This window comes from Megalobrama amblycephala, linkage group LG14, assembly GCF_018812025.1.
Source record: "Megalobrama amblycephala isolate DHTTF-2021 linkage group LG14, ASM1881202v1, whole genome shotgun sequence".
Taxonomy (NCBI): Eukaryota; Metazoa; Chordata; class Actinopteri; order Cypriniformes; family Xenocyprididae; genus Megalobrama; species Megalobrama amblycephala.
In genome coordinates this window covers 28058684-28074179 of record NC_063057.1, presented here as the reverse complement: position 1 = coordinate 28074179, position 15496 = coordinate 28058684, and the positions used below count along the sequence as shown (strand labels likewise).

Here is a 15496-nt window from a genome sequence, read left to right as displayed (position 1 = left end):
CATTAATTGGAAGGCAATCTGGCAGAAGCTAGATATTAATATATATTTATATATTAATATTTCTCTGATTGTCCTTGTAAGGAACAAGAAAGTCATATACACCTAGGATGGCTTGAGGGTGAGTAAAGCTTGGGGTAATTTTGACTTGATCACACTTGATTTTCAGTGGTGACAGACAATGTGTGACTTTGAACGCCAAACCCTGAACTTCCATCATTTGCTGATCTTGCATATTCAAATGATTTAAAAGTTTTGCCATTTTGTTAAATATTCTCAAAAGTGTCTATGGCATCTTTAATTCTGTCCACAATCTTCTGAAACTGAGCAGCGGTTTCTCTCATCTGAAGAATAAATTTTAGCGTTTCTGATTTGATTTCTTCTGCTTTCCTCTCGTCTGCTGGTTGATTCATTTCAGAGAGCTCTGTCGAATCTTGAAAGATGCTGTAAACATCAAGAGCGAGAAACAGAGCCGAGAGTGCGCCAGTGAACGCTGCCGTCGTACGGAGAGATGAGGCTGTCGCACGTGCGGCCTGTGCAGGCACACGGAGAGCTCTGACAGTCCGTACATACATGCGGATTTCTTTAGCAGCCTCTGCACACATCTTCCCAATTTGAGCTACAGATGCGATCCTTAAAATATCTGCAGCACCTTTTGCTGCTTTCTGAAATTCATGCTGCTTTAATGTCTCCTTCAGAAGTTTGATATTCTCTGTGATGGCACCAATTTTATTCAGAAGCTCAAACATTGGATTGATTGTGTTCAGGAAATCATTGACGATCTTCTCAATCGTCTCGCGCAGATTTTTCTGCTTGATGGTGTTAGTGATGTTCGACGCTCCACCCGTGACTCCTCCAGCGGCTCCAACAGCTGCTCCAACACCAGTAACAACCAAAGAAGCACCTAATGTGAACGGGGCCAAAGCCAGGCCTGCGAGTGCTGCGATTCCTCCCGCTGCTCCGATTGATGATCCTACCAAACTGCCCACTGTGGTGTTCTTGTGCATGGATTCCAGGTAATCTGTGATGTCATTCAGATCCTTTATTTGGTTTGTCAGAGCTTCATGATTTCTGTCAAATTCTGACTTGAGTTCTTCAATGCTTCTTTTCAGTTAATTAAAGGTTTCATGTTTCCTGCAATATCAAACCTTTTATCAGGATTAAAGAGTATTTGAAATTTGAACATAATCATTAAGAACTTGTACAAGTATTCAACCACTATATCAGGGGTGGGAAACATTGGTACTGGACACTTGATAAAAACCTGCCTATTGCTTCCTAGTACAACTTCAGACCTTGATTATCTTGTTCAGGTGTGTTTGATTAGGATTGAAGCAAAACTGTGCAGGACTGTGGCTCTTCAGAACCGACAATTGCCACTCCTGTACTATGTATTTGCCATGATGTAACATAAAAATATTGCTGTACTTCTAATGACACCAATAAACTAAGTCAAAACTTACCTTTGAAGAATGTCTCCAGGTTGATTTCCATTACCTGCATGTTAAGCAAAGATTATGATAATACATAATTATGATGATAAAGCAATATAAGTAACTTTTAAACTTTAAACTTTAAAATCTATTTAATCTAAAATCTATATTTTCAGTTGCCTAAAATAGTCACATTTGCAACCAAAATATTAATTTGCAAAGTAATATTTTTTTTGCTGAGATCACCATTGCCGACAATACAAGTTTACATTATAAATTACGTCAATTTGTTTTGATTAAAAAAAAAAAAAAAAATTGTGTAATACCTTTTTATGTGCTTGTTTTGTGATAAGTAGCCTACAAACCCTGGCATTAAAAAAAAACATTAACTTTGGGACGATGGAACTGGAATTGCCTAGAAATGTATGTCATACTTCCACCACTTTATTGCTCCTTAAGTGTTTTTTTGTTTGTTTGTTTTTTTTAACCATCTGGAACCTGTTGTGTTTGACAATAGGTTGTGATTTCTGAGCGTCATTTGTTTTAATTGAACAAGATTAATCCATTTCCCTTTGGCTTTTCCTGTTAGGGGTCACCATAGCATAATTATCCACACATTGTCTTTTTCACCGGATGCCAGTCCTGACACAACCCAACACTGAGACTGCACTAACACATTTAGCATATCCAGTCCACCTAACCTGCATGTCTTTGGACTGTTGGGAAAATTGAACACAACATATATGTGAATCAAAAATTCATCATGCAATTTACTGACTCACTGCTGAATGAAGGAGGATCCCCTTGGCTGCTCAATGAAGGAGGATCCTCTAGGCTGCTCAATGAAGGAGGATGCTTTAGGCTGCTGAATGAAGGAGGATCATCTAGGCTGCTCAATGAAGAAGGATCATCTTGGCTACTCAATGAATGAGGATCATCTTGGCTGCTGAATGAAGGAGGATGCTTTAGGCTGCTCAATGAAGAAGGATCATCTTGGCTGCTCAATGGAGGATGCTTTAGGCTGCTCAATGAATGAGGATCATCTTGGCTGTTCACTGAAGGAGGATGCTTTAGGCTGCTCAATGAATGAGGATCATCTTGGCTGTTCAATGAAGGAGGATGCTTTAGGCTGCTGGAATCAATGGAGTCAAACTGTCCTTGATGATCTGCCATTTCTAGACAGAAGTTTAGTTCCCTCCCTTTACAGTCAACAGTTCCTTAACAAGGAATAACAAAATTGATTTATAAAATTGTTAATAATTTTTGCCACATTATGATGTTGAGACCAAAACACACACTATAGTCTACTTTATCAGGTGATCTCAACCTGATTCTGCTTACTGTCAACTTTTGTAATGTAAACACACTGTAATATTATTAAAACAACATTAAAGGTGCAGTATGTAAGAATTCTGTCAGCTAGAGGTCAATAGAAGCCTATTCAAAACAAACACGTAGCTTGATGACACCAAGTTTGAGCGCGGAATCTTGGGACATGTGGTCTTCACATCACAGCCGGTGGAAAAGAATTGGGATAGGACTCGGGAAGAAATCATGTTCATGGATGCGATTATTAACGTTACTGTAGTACGAAGCAGAGCAGGAGCGAGTGTTGTGGAGCTGAACAAGCAGCTGGAGTGATTGAGCAACACACGCCTCATGAGCAGCAGGACTTTTATTATGACACAGTCACCGGCGCCACTTCCGCTTTTCCGGTCATGAGTATGAGGTAACGCAGCTCTGTTTATCATATTAGATACATTTGAATGATGTTATAACATTACTCTGTGCTGCTGTGAGACACTGTTACACACTGCAGTAAGATAGATCGATTTTACAATATCATATTAAATGCTGGATGGCTTGTGTTGATAAATGGCATGCAATTAATTTTAAAACATATTGTATGATGGAGAAAATTCTGTATTACTGTTACTAAAAATAAAGCTGTATCTGATTATTGTTACAGTAGTTCTCCAAGGAAGATGAGGAAGGCAGGTTCAAAGACGATAATGTAGTTTAATCTCACAGAGTAGTCAGGAAACATAGAACACACGTAACATACAACAATACCGGACGCTAGACCGAAGACGGGGAGGAACTTAAATACACAATACTAATGACAAACAGCTGTGGGTGTAATCAGTGTCCATGGTGAGTAATGAGTGGTGGGAACAGAACACAAAGGAGCACATGACAGTCAATGACAACCAGGACAATGACTACTCCCGCGACGTCGCTGGCGTAGGAGGCTGCGGCAATGTACAGGCGACGATCGGCGGAGGTGGAGCTGGAGATCCCGAGGGCTGCGGTGACGTCGGCTTGACCAAGAACAGAGGCGACTCTGAGGGGAAGGAGGAGCCCTCTGTAGCTTAAGGGGTGGAGGGAAGGAGTGTAAACGACTTCCCGTAAGTCCGTTGCGGAAGAGGAGGGATGACTAACCAAGGGGGAGGCGGCCAGATGAGGGAGACCGAAGGAGCCGTCAGTCGGAGGGTCTCCGGCGGAACTGAAGATGGGAGGAGCCTGGATGGAGCCGGCAGGTCGACGGGCCGAGATGGAGCGACGAGGTCGGCAGCTGGAGGCAAAGCCACCAGAACCTCTGGCCTACGTGCTGCTGGTGGGAGTGTGACCTGTGGCTCAACGTCACAGGGGTTCCCCGGAGACGGCGCAGGGCAGATGACATCCAGCAGCGATGTTGCAGGAGGACTGGCTGAGCGAGGTGTTGACTGCGTTGGTAGAGAATCTGTAAATAAAACACAGTCCATAGAAATGTCTCTGTTAAGTAACGAAGATGAACATGACGGGTGGGTCTGGGTGGGAGTTGACTCATCGCTGAAGTCAATCAGCCAGTCCTCCCTCTCCGTAGTCGATTCCCCCTCGTCCGCAGATGTCGTGGGCTCACACCCCTGGTCAGACGTCAGGTGGAGTTCCAATTCCAGGACGCGGGTCACCTCTTTCCTCGGGGTCTTGGGATCTGGCTGACCTGTAGCTGCCGGTGGTAACTCTCCGTCTGCAGGGGGCTCGCACGAATACTCCGCAGTCCGTGGGGAAGATACGGGCTCTGGGTCTGGCTGTGCTCTGGATCGGGGACGAACACTCTCCAGACTGTATTCCCTCCAGCAAAGTAAGGAGGTGTCTGGAAGGTCCACGGGACGATGGTAGTTGGCCCTGATCCAGAACAACGACTTCAGGGTTTCGTCATCATAGGGGCTGGCGAGTGCAACACAGATGAATTCTTTGGTGTACAAACAAAAATCATGTCCGCATAATCCATTTTCTGTCTTGGTCCGGTATTCTGTTACAGTAGTTCTCCAAGGAAGATTATAATGTAGTATAATCTCATAGAGTAATCAGGAAACAAAGAACACACGTAACATACAACAATACCGGACGCTAGACTGAAGACAGGGAGGAACTTAAATACACAATACTAATGACAAACAGCTGTGGGTGTAATCAGTGTCCATGGTGAGTGATGAGTGGCGGGAACAGAACACAAAAGAGCACGTGTGTAACGGAGGGTAAAGTCCACTGAAGGCGAGCGCAGTTTTGAACCCAAGTGCAGTTTTATTGAAGTGTTCCAAAATACTAAACATGAACAAAAACAAAGACTTGACGTGACTTGACGTGACGTGACGTGACGTGACGTGACGTGACGTGACGTGACGTGACGTGACTATAAACACTAACACTCACCATAGCGGGTTACAATAAACAAAGCTAGACAAGAGTACAATGAAACATGAGGGCTATTTATACAAAGGGACTAATGACAAACAAGGAACACCTGTGAACAATGAAGACGATGGACCAATGGAAAGACGGAACTGAAATCACATGACAATAACAACCAATCAGAACATGACACATGAAACAGGGGAAGCACATGACATGAACACATGAGGGCAATGGAAATCACATGATACAAAACACATGGCAAAACAAACAAAGCATAACAATGAAAACAAACCATAAACTGTGAACCTGAAACAAAACCAAAACAAGACATGACATGACATGACAACGTGACAGTCAATGACAACCAGGACAAGACGGTGAATGTAACAATTATGCTATGTTAGCTTCTTCACAAAATAGTATTTTTCTCTGAGGCATGGTAAAGCATGGTACTCACAAAAAATCAAGAAAATTAGATTTAAACAATAGGACTAAACGTGTTGAGCTATATATAACAATAATTTATTTTCTGTCTATACATATATATATATATATATATATATATATATATATATACAGTTGTTCCCTTGTCTATTAAAATGTGTAATATATTAAAGCGTCTTTGGTGTTTCCATGGTTTCTACAAAACAAAACCGGAAACCGAGGATAACGCGGGTATGATGCCATTGATAGGCGACTCCTCACACTTCCCAGAGCCTTGGTTAAAATTGACATTTTCTCATAACTTACAAATAGTTGGAAACATTTGGGATATTGTAAGTACTCAAGTGAACAAAATACATAACACTGGCCTAGTGTTTTTTGGATTTGGATTTTGGATTTTACTGCAAAAATATTACATATTGCACCTTTAACTGAAAACACTATCATTTCATCATTTGAAAGCCCTCTGAGCTCATGCATTATTTTGTTCTTGTGATGTTCGACTCAGTCGTTTAATCTGCATCTGTCAATCATCTTTGTATAATGTAGTGTCACTTGCCTGTCTGTGGCAAATAAAGTCTGATCCTCCTTCCTGTGTATCGGACACTAAAAATAGATTATTTATAATGCACATAAAAAGTATTTGTCACACCCAGACCAAGAAAAAAATCAAGATTAAAAAACATTTCAGTAATGATTATGACAAAAAGACATGAATAATAATAGTAACAATAATGCATGGCCTTTTGGGTCTTACATAAAGATTTTTTTTTTCTCCAAAGGAAAAAAATCATATTACCTGGACAATGAAAACAGAAAACAGTTACTGATGAGGTTTTCTACTACATTTCCATCTGTTTCAAGCAGTATATTGTCAGTAATTCTGACTTAATCCGCTTATGTCTGAGAAATCCCTTCTGATACAGTCACTACTCTCATGTCAGTGGTGCTGCTGGTTAATAATCTACAACGATCAAACAATATCACATTCACTATCATGACCCAGTTGTGATTTATTTTTGTACAAGACCAAAGGTACAATTCAGAACAACAGCAAGTCTACCTTTAATATGATCATATGACAAAAACAAAGCAGTCAGAAGACTGAAGTCACTGAATTAAAATGAATGTATTGCTATATTGGTTAATGTCATTATGTACATTTCATACATAGCATTTTTGTGATCTTGTTCATTATAATACAGCATAGACTCATGACACATCATTTAAAAATGTTTGATGGAGAGTTTGTCAGGACTTGTGTGAGATGAAGTTTTCTTCAGTTGAGTGTTTGATTTCCTGTCACTTTAATCATTGAGATTCTGACTATCATTGCATTTTGTTTCTCATTAGTCTATTGGTGAGGTTTAACTTTGGCTTATCTAATGTAGCTTATCTAAACCTAAATGAGTTCAATAAAACAACCCAAGAGGCCTTAATAGACAAACTGTAATATATTTTTTCTGACAATAATTTACCATGTTTCAGTAGATGTTTCAGTAGATGTTTCACCACTGTACAGTAATGTGCACACAAATGATTATACATTATGTTTTATATAATAAATTCTGTTTAAGCAGTGCTTGAAGACAAAAGACAAACTCCAGTTTCATGCTGACTTTAATGATTTAAAGTTTGTTGTTGTTGTTGTTGTTGTTGTTTTGTTTTGTTTTTAAATAGTGCTGCTGTCTGGTTTCCTCTTGCTGATAATTAAACCATTCTGGTTCACAATAATGCAAGTTGGCTGATAGTACCACTAAAACGCATACAACCTTGCTGCTCTGTTTGACTTTACTTGCATGCAGGCTTTGCAGAGCAATCTGTGCCTGGCTTTATGCAATGCATGACAGTTAGTTATTTTTTTTTTTAATGCTTGGAATAATTGTGATATTTTTCTGGACAACCATATAATAATGATAATTTCAGTTTATTAAAAACACCAAACTTGGCACAAGCCAAGTCCAAATCATTCATAAATAATTAGTTCAGACTCATGCCATCGAGAATTTGCTATGAATATTCACGAGGTTGGAACAATACCAAACTTGTGCTGAGGGAAGCACCAGTCGTCCAGAAGCAGGTAGAGAAAAATGGCATTTTACTTGGACAAAGGAAAGGTACTCCTCTTAGAAAACGTACAAATAAAGATACTTTTAGATGTTTAATTGCTATTTGGAGCACTGGGATCGCTAGATAAGGGGGCTTTAATGAACTAATTTTTGTGAAAACGTCATTAATGAGAAAGACTTTTATTAAATAAAGGATTAGTTCACTTTCAAATAAAATTTTCCTGATAATTTACTCACCCTCATGTCATCCAAGATATCTATGTCCTTCTTTCTTCAGTCGAAAAGAAATTAAGGTTTTTGATGAAAACATTCCAGGATTATTCTTATAGTGGACTTCAATGGACTCCAACTGGTTGAAGGTCAAAATTACAGTTTCTGTGCAGTTTCAAACGGCTTTAAACGATACCAGATGAGGAATAAGGGTCTTATCTAGCGAAACAATCTGTCATTTTTGAAAAAATGTAAATGTATATGCTTTATATAAACAAATGATCGCCTTCCAAATGGTTCTGCCAAAACTGCACTTTCGTATTCTTCAAAAGGCTTACGCTGTATGTCCTACGCCTTCCCTATTCTACTTATGGAACAAATGGAACTGGCACTGCATTCGTTCCGTAAGTTGAATAGGGAAGGCGTAGGACATACACCTACCTTGGTGCCAGTCTTGATGCCAAAGATTATGACACTAATGCAGATCCCTGTTTTGGGCTTGCTGAGGTGAAATGCTCAGATATTCCTACAGTTTCTAAGGTTGGACATATTAATGGACAGGTAAAAAATTCCCTAAAATATTACTGGCAGTTTCAAGATCAGTTGGTGTAACTTCATCACTGATTCAAGTCATCAGCTCATTAGTAGAGACTGCAAGACCTGAAGTGGGTGTCTCAAATACGTAATGTTCTAACATTTCATCCATTGTTATAGGATGTAGCGCTATCTGATCATTTCTGTATTTTCTTTGATATACTGAATAAGGTGGATATGCAAAGTCATACTACAAGTTCAAGGTCATGCTTGAGCAGATACTGAATTGAGAAGTCACAGCCGGGTTTTAAAATATGCTGGTGAACCCCTGACAAGCCCTTACAAAAGGTGTAAGGACCTTCTGTTTTGTCTTTAATGCCATCTTTTGACCTTTTTCAAGGCTGTGTACCTGATTACATGCATGCCTACCTTCTTAGTGAGGCAAGACCTGTATGTGGGCTGGAAGCGACAACCATTGAACAAATATCTCAGATATTAATGCTAAACTTTTGAAAATCCAAATGCCATCTTGTGTTTCCAGAGTGCCCAGATCACTGAATGACAAAGTACTGGAAGCCTAATGAATGGTACATGTGGCTTAAACTTAAAGGCATTGTACCACACCGTTGCCTATCACATTGGGCTACATTTGCGAAAGTTTTGGCAAAGCACTTTTCTGAAAGGTCTCAGAAGCAGAAGCCCTGCTTAGATAATTTATGAATGAAATGGTGATTCTGTATGGTTTACAATACAGGTCTTACAATGTCCATCTCTGCCTTTATTTGACACAAGACACTGGGGTCCATTATGGGGTCTCTCAAGCCCCTTTCAACACAACGTGTTGATCCCATAAAATTGCCAGAGTGCCTTCTGTATGATTGCAAACACGTCTCGGGATTGATTTCAGGATCGAATTTCAGGATCGATCCCGGGAGTGGAACACTCATTGCAGCATTGCTGGGATCAGTCCAGAATGTGCCCTTGAGTAAAAAATTTCTGCTTGAAAAGGGCTTCAGTCTTCGTATTTAAGTTGTACAATCAAAGCATTCTCAAAATGATCAAGAGTACTCATAGTGTCCTTTTGCAAATCGCAAAGACTTTTCAATTGGGGGAGTGCCCTTCAGCTATATGCAAAGAAATTACATTCTTGTGCTTCCCCAAATGCATTTTAAATTTTGATGATCTGGTAAATCCCACAAGTGCAGAAAGCCATCAAGTGTGATGAGGTTGGGTCACTACACAGGGAGGGGGTTCTAAAGTAACACTTGATACAGATGTCGTACTCAGTTGACAGAGCCCTCCATAGTCTAGCAGAGCACATAGACATAGGGCTATTTGTCACCTACTGCAATAAAGCAATTGTACAGAATGAAAACATTCATTTGTGTCAACTCAAAAGAGAGAAAGAGGAATTCACATGTAGTGACGTTGACAGATAACACTCCTTTTAAGGTTGATACATTCTTTGCAGCAGATCTAGGAAACTAGTGTTATGCTATTAATCAGTGCTTTGAGGAAAAAAGGAACACATTTTTCTCATCTTTAAAGTCGGCATGAAATCAAAATTGACCCCATTTACTTTGTTAGTGCATATTACTAGTCTTGTGGTAAACAATTAATAATTAAGTTTATACACAGAAAAAAATTGTTTGTCGCGGTTATCTTCAAAATCTGAAAAGTTACTGCCGGTCTGGAATGGTGTTCCTTCTCGGATGACGTCAGTTTGACGGCTTGGGTTGAAAATGCTGAAACCACTCTCCTCCAACCGTTAGTCTGCTATGAGCGAGAGACAAAGAGGAGAAGCGCTAAAGTAAAACCCTGCCCTCTATTCAATATTCCGTTTCACTTGGAAATACGTCACAACACTGGAGAAAAGATGTTTGCAACTTCCAGTTCACGCAGACTTTAACAAACCCAAATAATTTTGTCCCTGTTGGAAAAAAAATGCTTGGGCACCTTACTGTTGTACCTGCCTCATCTATACATAGAATGTGCCTGTATATAAACTTACCAAACCTGTGAAAGTGACATGAAGGCCACGTGAAGGTGTCATAGGCATGCCTGTTTAACTGCTCGCTTGTGGATTTTCTGTAGCTGAAAACTCAATAGAATATTCAACAATTCTTAGTTTCACTGCAATGTCGGTTTGAAAAACTTGCAACCAAAAAAAGTGAACACTAAATGTTTAACATTTTATTAGTTGTCAAAATAAATTAATTGCAACAGTTCTATCATACCTAATTTGAACTCAGTACAAAGGGGAACAAAATCTCTAAAAGTTCTCTTATAAATCCCCATGTGAATAAGGGCGGAAGGTAACAGCACATAATTGCCAGAATGTAAAATTAGTTATTTTATGCATATTTTAGTTATTTTAAAGAGAGACATAAACAGCAGTTCCGCTCTTACTCTTACTCCACAATGTTGGCAGGTGTAAGAGCTCTCTTCAGTGTGAATTCTCATATGGTCTCTAATCTATGGTCTTCCTACTTTTTCCACACTGTTGGCAGGTAAAATGTCTCTCTTAAGTGTGAACTCTCATGTGGTAATTAAGAATTCCTTTTCGGCTGAAACTCTTTCCACACTGTTGACAGGTAAAAGGCTTCTCTCCAGTGTGAATTCTCATGTGCCTGTTAAGGCTTCCTTTTTGTTTGAAACTTACTCCACATTGTTGGCAAGTGTAAGGGGTCTCTCCAGTGTGAATTCTCATGTGGACTTTAAGGTTTCCTTGTAGGTCGAAACTCTTTCCACACTGTTGGCACTTGTATGGCTTCTCCCCAGAATGAACTCTCATGTGACTGTTCAGGTGTCCTTTTTGAGTGAAACTTACTCCACACTGTTGGCAGGTGTAAGGACTCTCTCCAGTGTGAATTCGCATGTGGACCTTAAGGTTTCCATGTAGATCGAAACTCTTTCCACACTGAGAGCATATGTAAGGCTTCTCTCCGGTGTGAATTCTCATGTGGACTTTAAGGTTCCCATCTTGATTGAAACTCTTTCCACACTGTTGGCATGTGAAAGGTTTCTCTCCAGTGTGAATTCTCATGTGGTTATTAAGGTTTCCTTTTTGTCTGAAACTTATTCCACACTGTTGACAGGTGTAAGGACTCTCTCCAGTGTGAATTCTCATATGGACTTTAAGGTTTCCTTGTAGATCGAAGCTCTTTCCACACTGTTGGCATGTGAACGGCTTCTCTCCAGTGTGAACCCTCATGTGCACTTCAAGCTTTGCAGGCTGATTGAAACTTATTCCACACAGTTGGCAGGTGAAATACGTTCTAATTCCAGTCTTTTTAGTCCTTTTTCGTGGGGAAATTTCATTCTGTGAGCAACTAAAGGATTTTTCTTCAGCTACAACATCACAATGTGTCTTGTACTGATCTTTCTCTTTTGTTTCATTCAGATCTTGACTCTCTCCTTTCAATGGCATCAAATCTAAAGTGAAAAAGGCAAAGGTTAATCTAAGTATAATACCACAAAACAACAGACATCAAAAGATTTAGACACATAAAACATAAACAACATGTATGCTAAATCCTAATATACTTCTTTCAGGGCCTCAGTCCTGTAGAGTTTAGCTTCAAGTTTAATTAAATGCACCTGATCCACCTATTTGAGTACTTTAGGTTTAACTACAAAATATAGGGGCTTTTGCACCGGGTAGTTAACAGAACTCAGTTATAGGAATTAGCCACTAGGATAGTCCCCCCGATAACTGAATTTTCCCCTAGGGCTGTTTTCCTAGTTGCATTCCCTCCACCAATATGAACTCAGAAGTTGTGTAAGCCATCACTAAGATCCTGCTGCTCTTGTTGCTACTTTTATTTTGATGGCAAGACTGACTTTAATACTGACAGTGCTGAGAACACCAGAGCCTGAGCACACAGCACTCCCATTCATGTAACAGTCCTAATACATTATTAGATATAAATATCAAACAAATAAATTGTATATGAAAAATTATTATAGAGTTTGACATGTGGTTGATGCCCAGTGTGAGGATACCGCCTCAGTTGTGTGCCATCTACTAATACAAAAATATCACAGTGATCAGGGTGACAATTTTACCACCAGTCCAGGGACTGCAGATGTAAAATAGCCTTTTGGCCAATTCTGGCACATTGAACATTTTATGTGTTATTGATGTGCATTAATATCATTCATTTCTGTAGAGATGGACATTGTAATAAGGATCAAATGACTGTGAGTGAAACCAACCTGTTTGTTCCTCAGTTTCTTCATGTTTCACTCTAAATGTTTCTTCAATCTTCACATCTTCATTCTCCTCTTTAATAAACGCCATCTTTGAGACAAAGAGAAATACATCCAGGTTTTAACATCTTAAATGCTTAGACCATTCTTCAGCAGAATCACAAGAGAGTTTTTTCTTTCAGAATCACAACAGATGCAGGAGTGGGGCGCAGCCTCATGACATCATGACACCAGCAGACCAAAATAAAAGTCCTGTTCACATATTTACATAGAAAAATGATATACAAAAAATAAAAAGAGATGACAGAAATTCTGAGTTGCATGTATTGGTGAAATACATATTTAAATACATGTTGTCCCAATATTTTTGCCCACACACCATAATCCGTAATTTCTTTTCAATTTAAAGGTAGGCCTACGCTGTGTTATTGCATCAGTCAATCGTGAAAGTCTGGTGTGGTTGAAAGCCACTGACAATGTTAAATCCACTAGAGAAGACAATTCTAGAGAGAAAAGTAGAGTTCAGGACAAAGTTTGAGTGTGCACATGTAAAATCTGTATTTGAAAGCGCGTATCCAGTTTTGTGCGAAAATGAAATAAATCTGCCAGTGATTGGAGAGATTTGTTACATGGATGTGCTCTTGTGGTACATAATGCGCTCTCGACATTTGTCTTTAAAATAACGCCATAGAAATGGCCTCAGATGAGATATAAAAACAAGAAGAAAGTTATGTCTGAAAGCTGCAATCGTTTCTTATTATTGTTTAAAATGAATGGAGGATATGTTGTGTTTTTCGAGCCATGGGATCAGCGCCTATGTGTCCAGTGATGTGCTAAAAATATTGGGAAACTACTAAAGAAGACTTTGTCTAAAAAGTAAAACTGTATTGTTTGGTTGAAGAAACTGTTTATACCAGACATAAATTAATTTGAAATGCAAGTGCTGACAAATGTGATATAAAAAACGTCATAGTTCATATATGTGTCAGTATTGAAATGCATATAAATGTTTCTGATGTTCAAAATGTGGACTTATAAAGTTCATTTGAGTTTAAAAATAGGCATAAAATGTCCAAAAATGGTGATTGTCCTAGAATCAGTAAATTTTAAAGTTATAAACTAATAAATAATGTTAAACATGATAAAGTAGACATAAGCCATAAGAAAAAAAAACTTTTGTTTGAGGGTTGGAGCTCAATTCTGGTAGGACTCTCAAACAACATATTTGCACATATCCAGACCACAGTGTCTCTGTTTTTCCATCCCCAGATTTAAGGGCTATTAAAATTATTATTTAAGTTTTGTTTTTATATTTAAGACTTTTTATGGTCTTAAATTTGATCAAACCAAATTGAATACTTTTTTACAAAAACCCTGTTACTTGAAGTTATGGTATTTTTTCATTATTATTATTTTTTTAATGTGTTTTCTGAGTACAACGGTGCTAAAGGCACACCCATAGACTGTAAAAAAATATGGACATAGCGTCCGTGACGTCACCCATAGAGTTCTGAACAGCAGTTTTGATGCCTAAATGAGGCCGCGGCCATCTTAGCTGCGCGTCACCGCACGTCACTCCCAGATAACTGAAAATGGGCAAAGAGGCGGGGAGGTGGTTTGAGCTGATATGACTGGTTGCTGAAACCACGCCCGCCTAGCTCGACGTGACCATGTTAGCAAGCAAAGGAGCTATCTATCTATCTAAGATACGATCTAAAATATTAATGAAGATAAGTTTTATCATCAGAACATTCTAAAGGTTTACTGTCAATCTACGGTGTTTTTTAAGATATAGATGCTCCAACAGCAGTAGTGTTGGTTGTGCAAATAACAACATGGAGAATCAAATGGGACTTCATACCTTTATAATGAAATAGAGATCGCGAGATGAATCCAATCCGTGGCACTTGGGTAAAATATGAATGTCCATTGCAAAACAAAAAAACATGTCACATTTCTTCTGAATGATCTGCTCTCTGTCATCGTTCTTCAAGAAAGGATGCAATCTGAGCAGCGATCGTATCTAACAAACAAATGAGCCTGTGTCCAAAGTATATTTTTTTTCAAAATAGTGCAGCAGTTTTAGTTATAATATCCAAGCAGTGCTGTCGGATTTTGATATCCTCCCGCCATTGTCATTGCAGTAAATCTCACAATCAAAACTTTCAGCCAATGCCACGATCCAACAACGTGTGTTCTGTGTCTCTTCCCCATGCATGCACATCTACACAGACACACATCAGTCTCGAATATTATGCAGCAAGCCATATTTTATAATTGTATAAAATAATCGAGCACAAATACGGCTGAGATGCCAAATTCAGCGGCAGCTGAGGTAACATGACGGCTCACAGACAGCAGCGCAATATACCTGTCACTCAAGTGACCACGCCCTTAATTATGCAGAACTTTAAGGCTTAATATAATTTAAACGGATAAGTTATAAAAAAATTCACCCCCCTCAGAGTTGTCATGAAGGGCAAAAATAGCAGTATAGACCAAAACCACAATTTGAACCAACTTGTAAACATGTTTTTTTCTGCTATAAACTTGGCCAATTTAACATGGGACTCTATGAGATTCTGCTCTCTTTTGCAGCCTGTCCCTAGCGGCCAGTCAATGAATCGCAGTTTAAGTTACTTCCGTATTGGCTTCACGAGAGAAAGGGGGAGGTTGCCGCTTGGGCACACCTTAAGAAAAAATGCTTTTCACTACTCCTAAAGTGTATGATAGCAAAAATATATATGTTTGTACTGAATATTTATGAAGCAATATATTTTGTGTGAAAATCATAAAAGTGGTTTGTTTAAAAATCTTATAAAATGTTTGAGGTGGTGAGAGGGGCCTTTACCCACCAGCATGGGGCTAAAGACACAGTATTGATAAAAATACTTTAGCTAAAATAATATATTAAATAAT

At 39.0% G+C, this 15496-nt stretch overlaps 2 protein-coding genes across 4 annotated transcripts; both read right to left on the bottom strand.

Annotated features, from left to right (window-relative positions):
* Nucleotides 1–17: 17 nt before the first annotated feature.
* Nucleotides 18–6961, bottom strand: LOC125245203 (apolipoprotein L3-like). 3 transcript variants are annotated; one of them, XM_048155724.1, is made up of 4 exons: nucleotides 6352–6961; nucleotides 2213–2647; nucleotides 1461–1494; nucleotides 18–1131 (listed from the first exon to the last, which is right to left on the bottom strand). In XM_048155724.1, exons 2-4 carry the CDS (start codon nucleotides 2601–2603, stop codon nucleotides 1110–1112), a joined length of 447 nt encoding a protein of 148 aa, XP_048011681.1. In that variant the 5' UTR covers nucleotides 2604–2647; nucleotides 6352–6961; the 3' UTR covers nucleotides 18–1109. The 3 variants fall into 3 exon arrangements, with proteins under 3 accessions (XP_048011681.1, XP_048011680.1, XP_048011682.1); XM_048155723.1 differs by having other exon boundaries at nucleotides 6352–6681; XM_048155725.1 differs by lacking the exon at nucleotides 6352–6961 and having other exon boundaries at nucleotides 2213–3138.
* A 3584-nt stretch (nucleotides 6962–10545) lies between these two features.
* Nucleotides 10546–12974, bottom strand: LOC125245196 (gastrula zinc finger protein XlCGF7.1-like). Its single transcript, XM_048155700.1, has 2 exons — nucleotides 12584–12974; nucleotides 10546–11800 (listed from the first exon to the last, which is right to left on the bottom strand). Exons 1-2 carry the CDS (start codon nucleotides 12666–12668, stop codon nucleotides 10890–10892), a joined length of 996 nt encoding a protein of 331 aa, XP_048011657.1. The 5' UTR covers nucleotides 12669–12974; the 3' UTR covers nucleotides 10546–10889.
* Between the last annotated feature and the right edge of the window lie 2522 nt (nucleotides 12975–15496).

Coding starts and splice junctions, on each gene's coding strand:
- LOC125245196 (XM_048155700.1), bottom strand. CDS start 12,668: ATGGCGTTTATTAAAGAGGAGAATGAAGATGTGAAGATTGAAGAAACA. Junction 11,801..12,583: donor AGAAACTGAGGAACAAACAG/GTTGGTTTCACT, acceptor TTTTCACTTTAG/ATTTGATGCCATTGAAAGGA.
- LOC125245203 (XM_048155723.1), bottom strand. CDS start 1,004: ATGCACAAGAACACCACAGTGGGCAGTTTGGTAGGATCATCAATCGGA.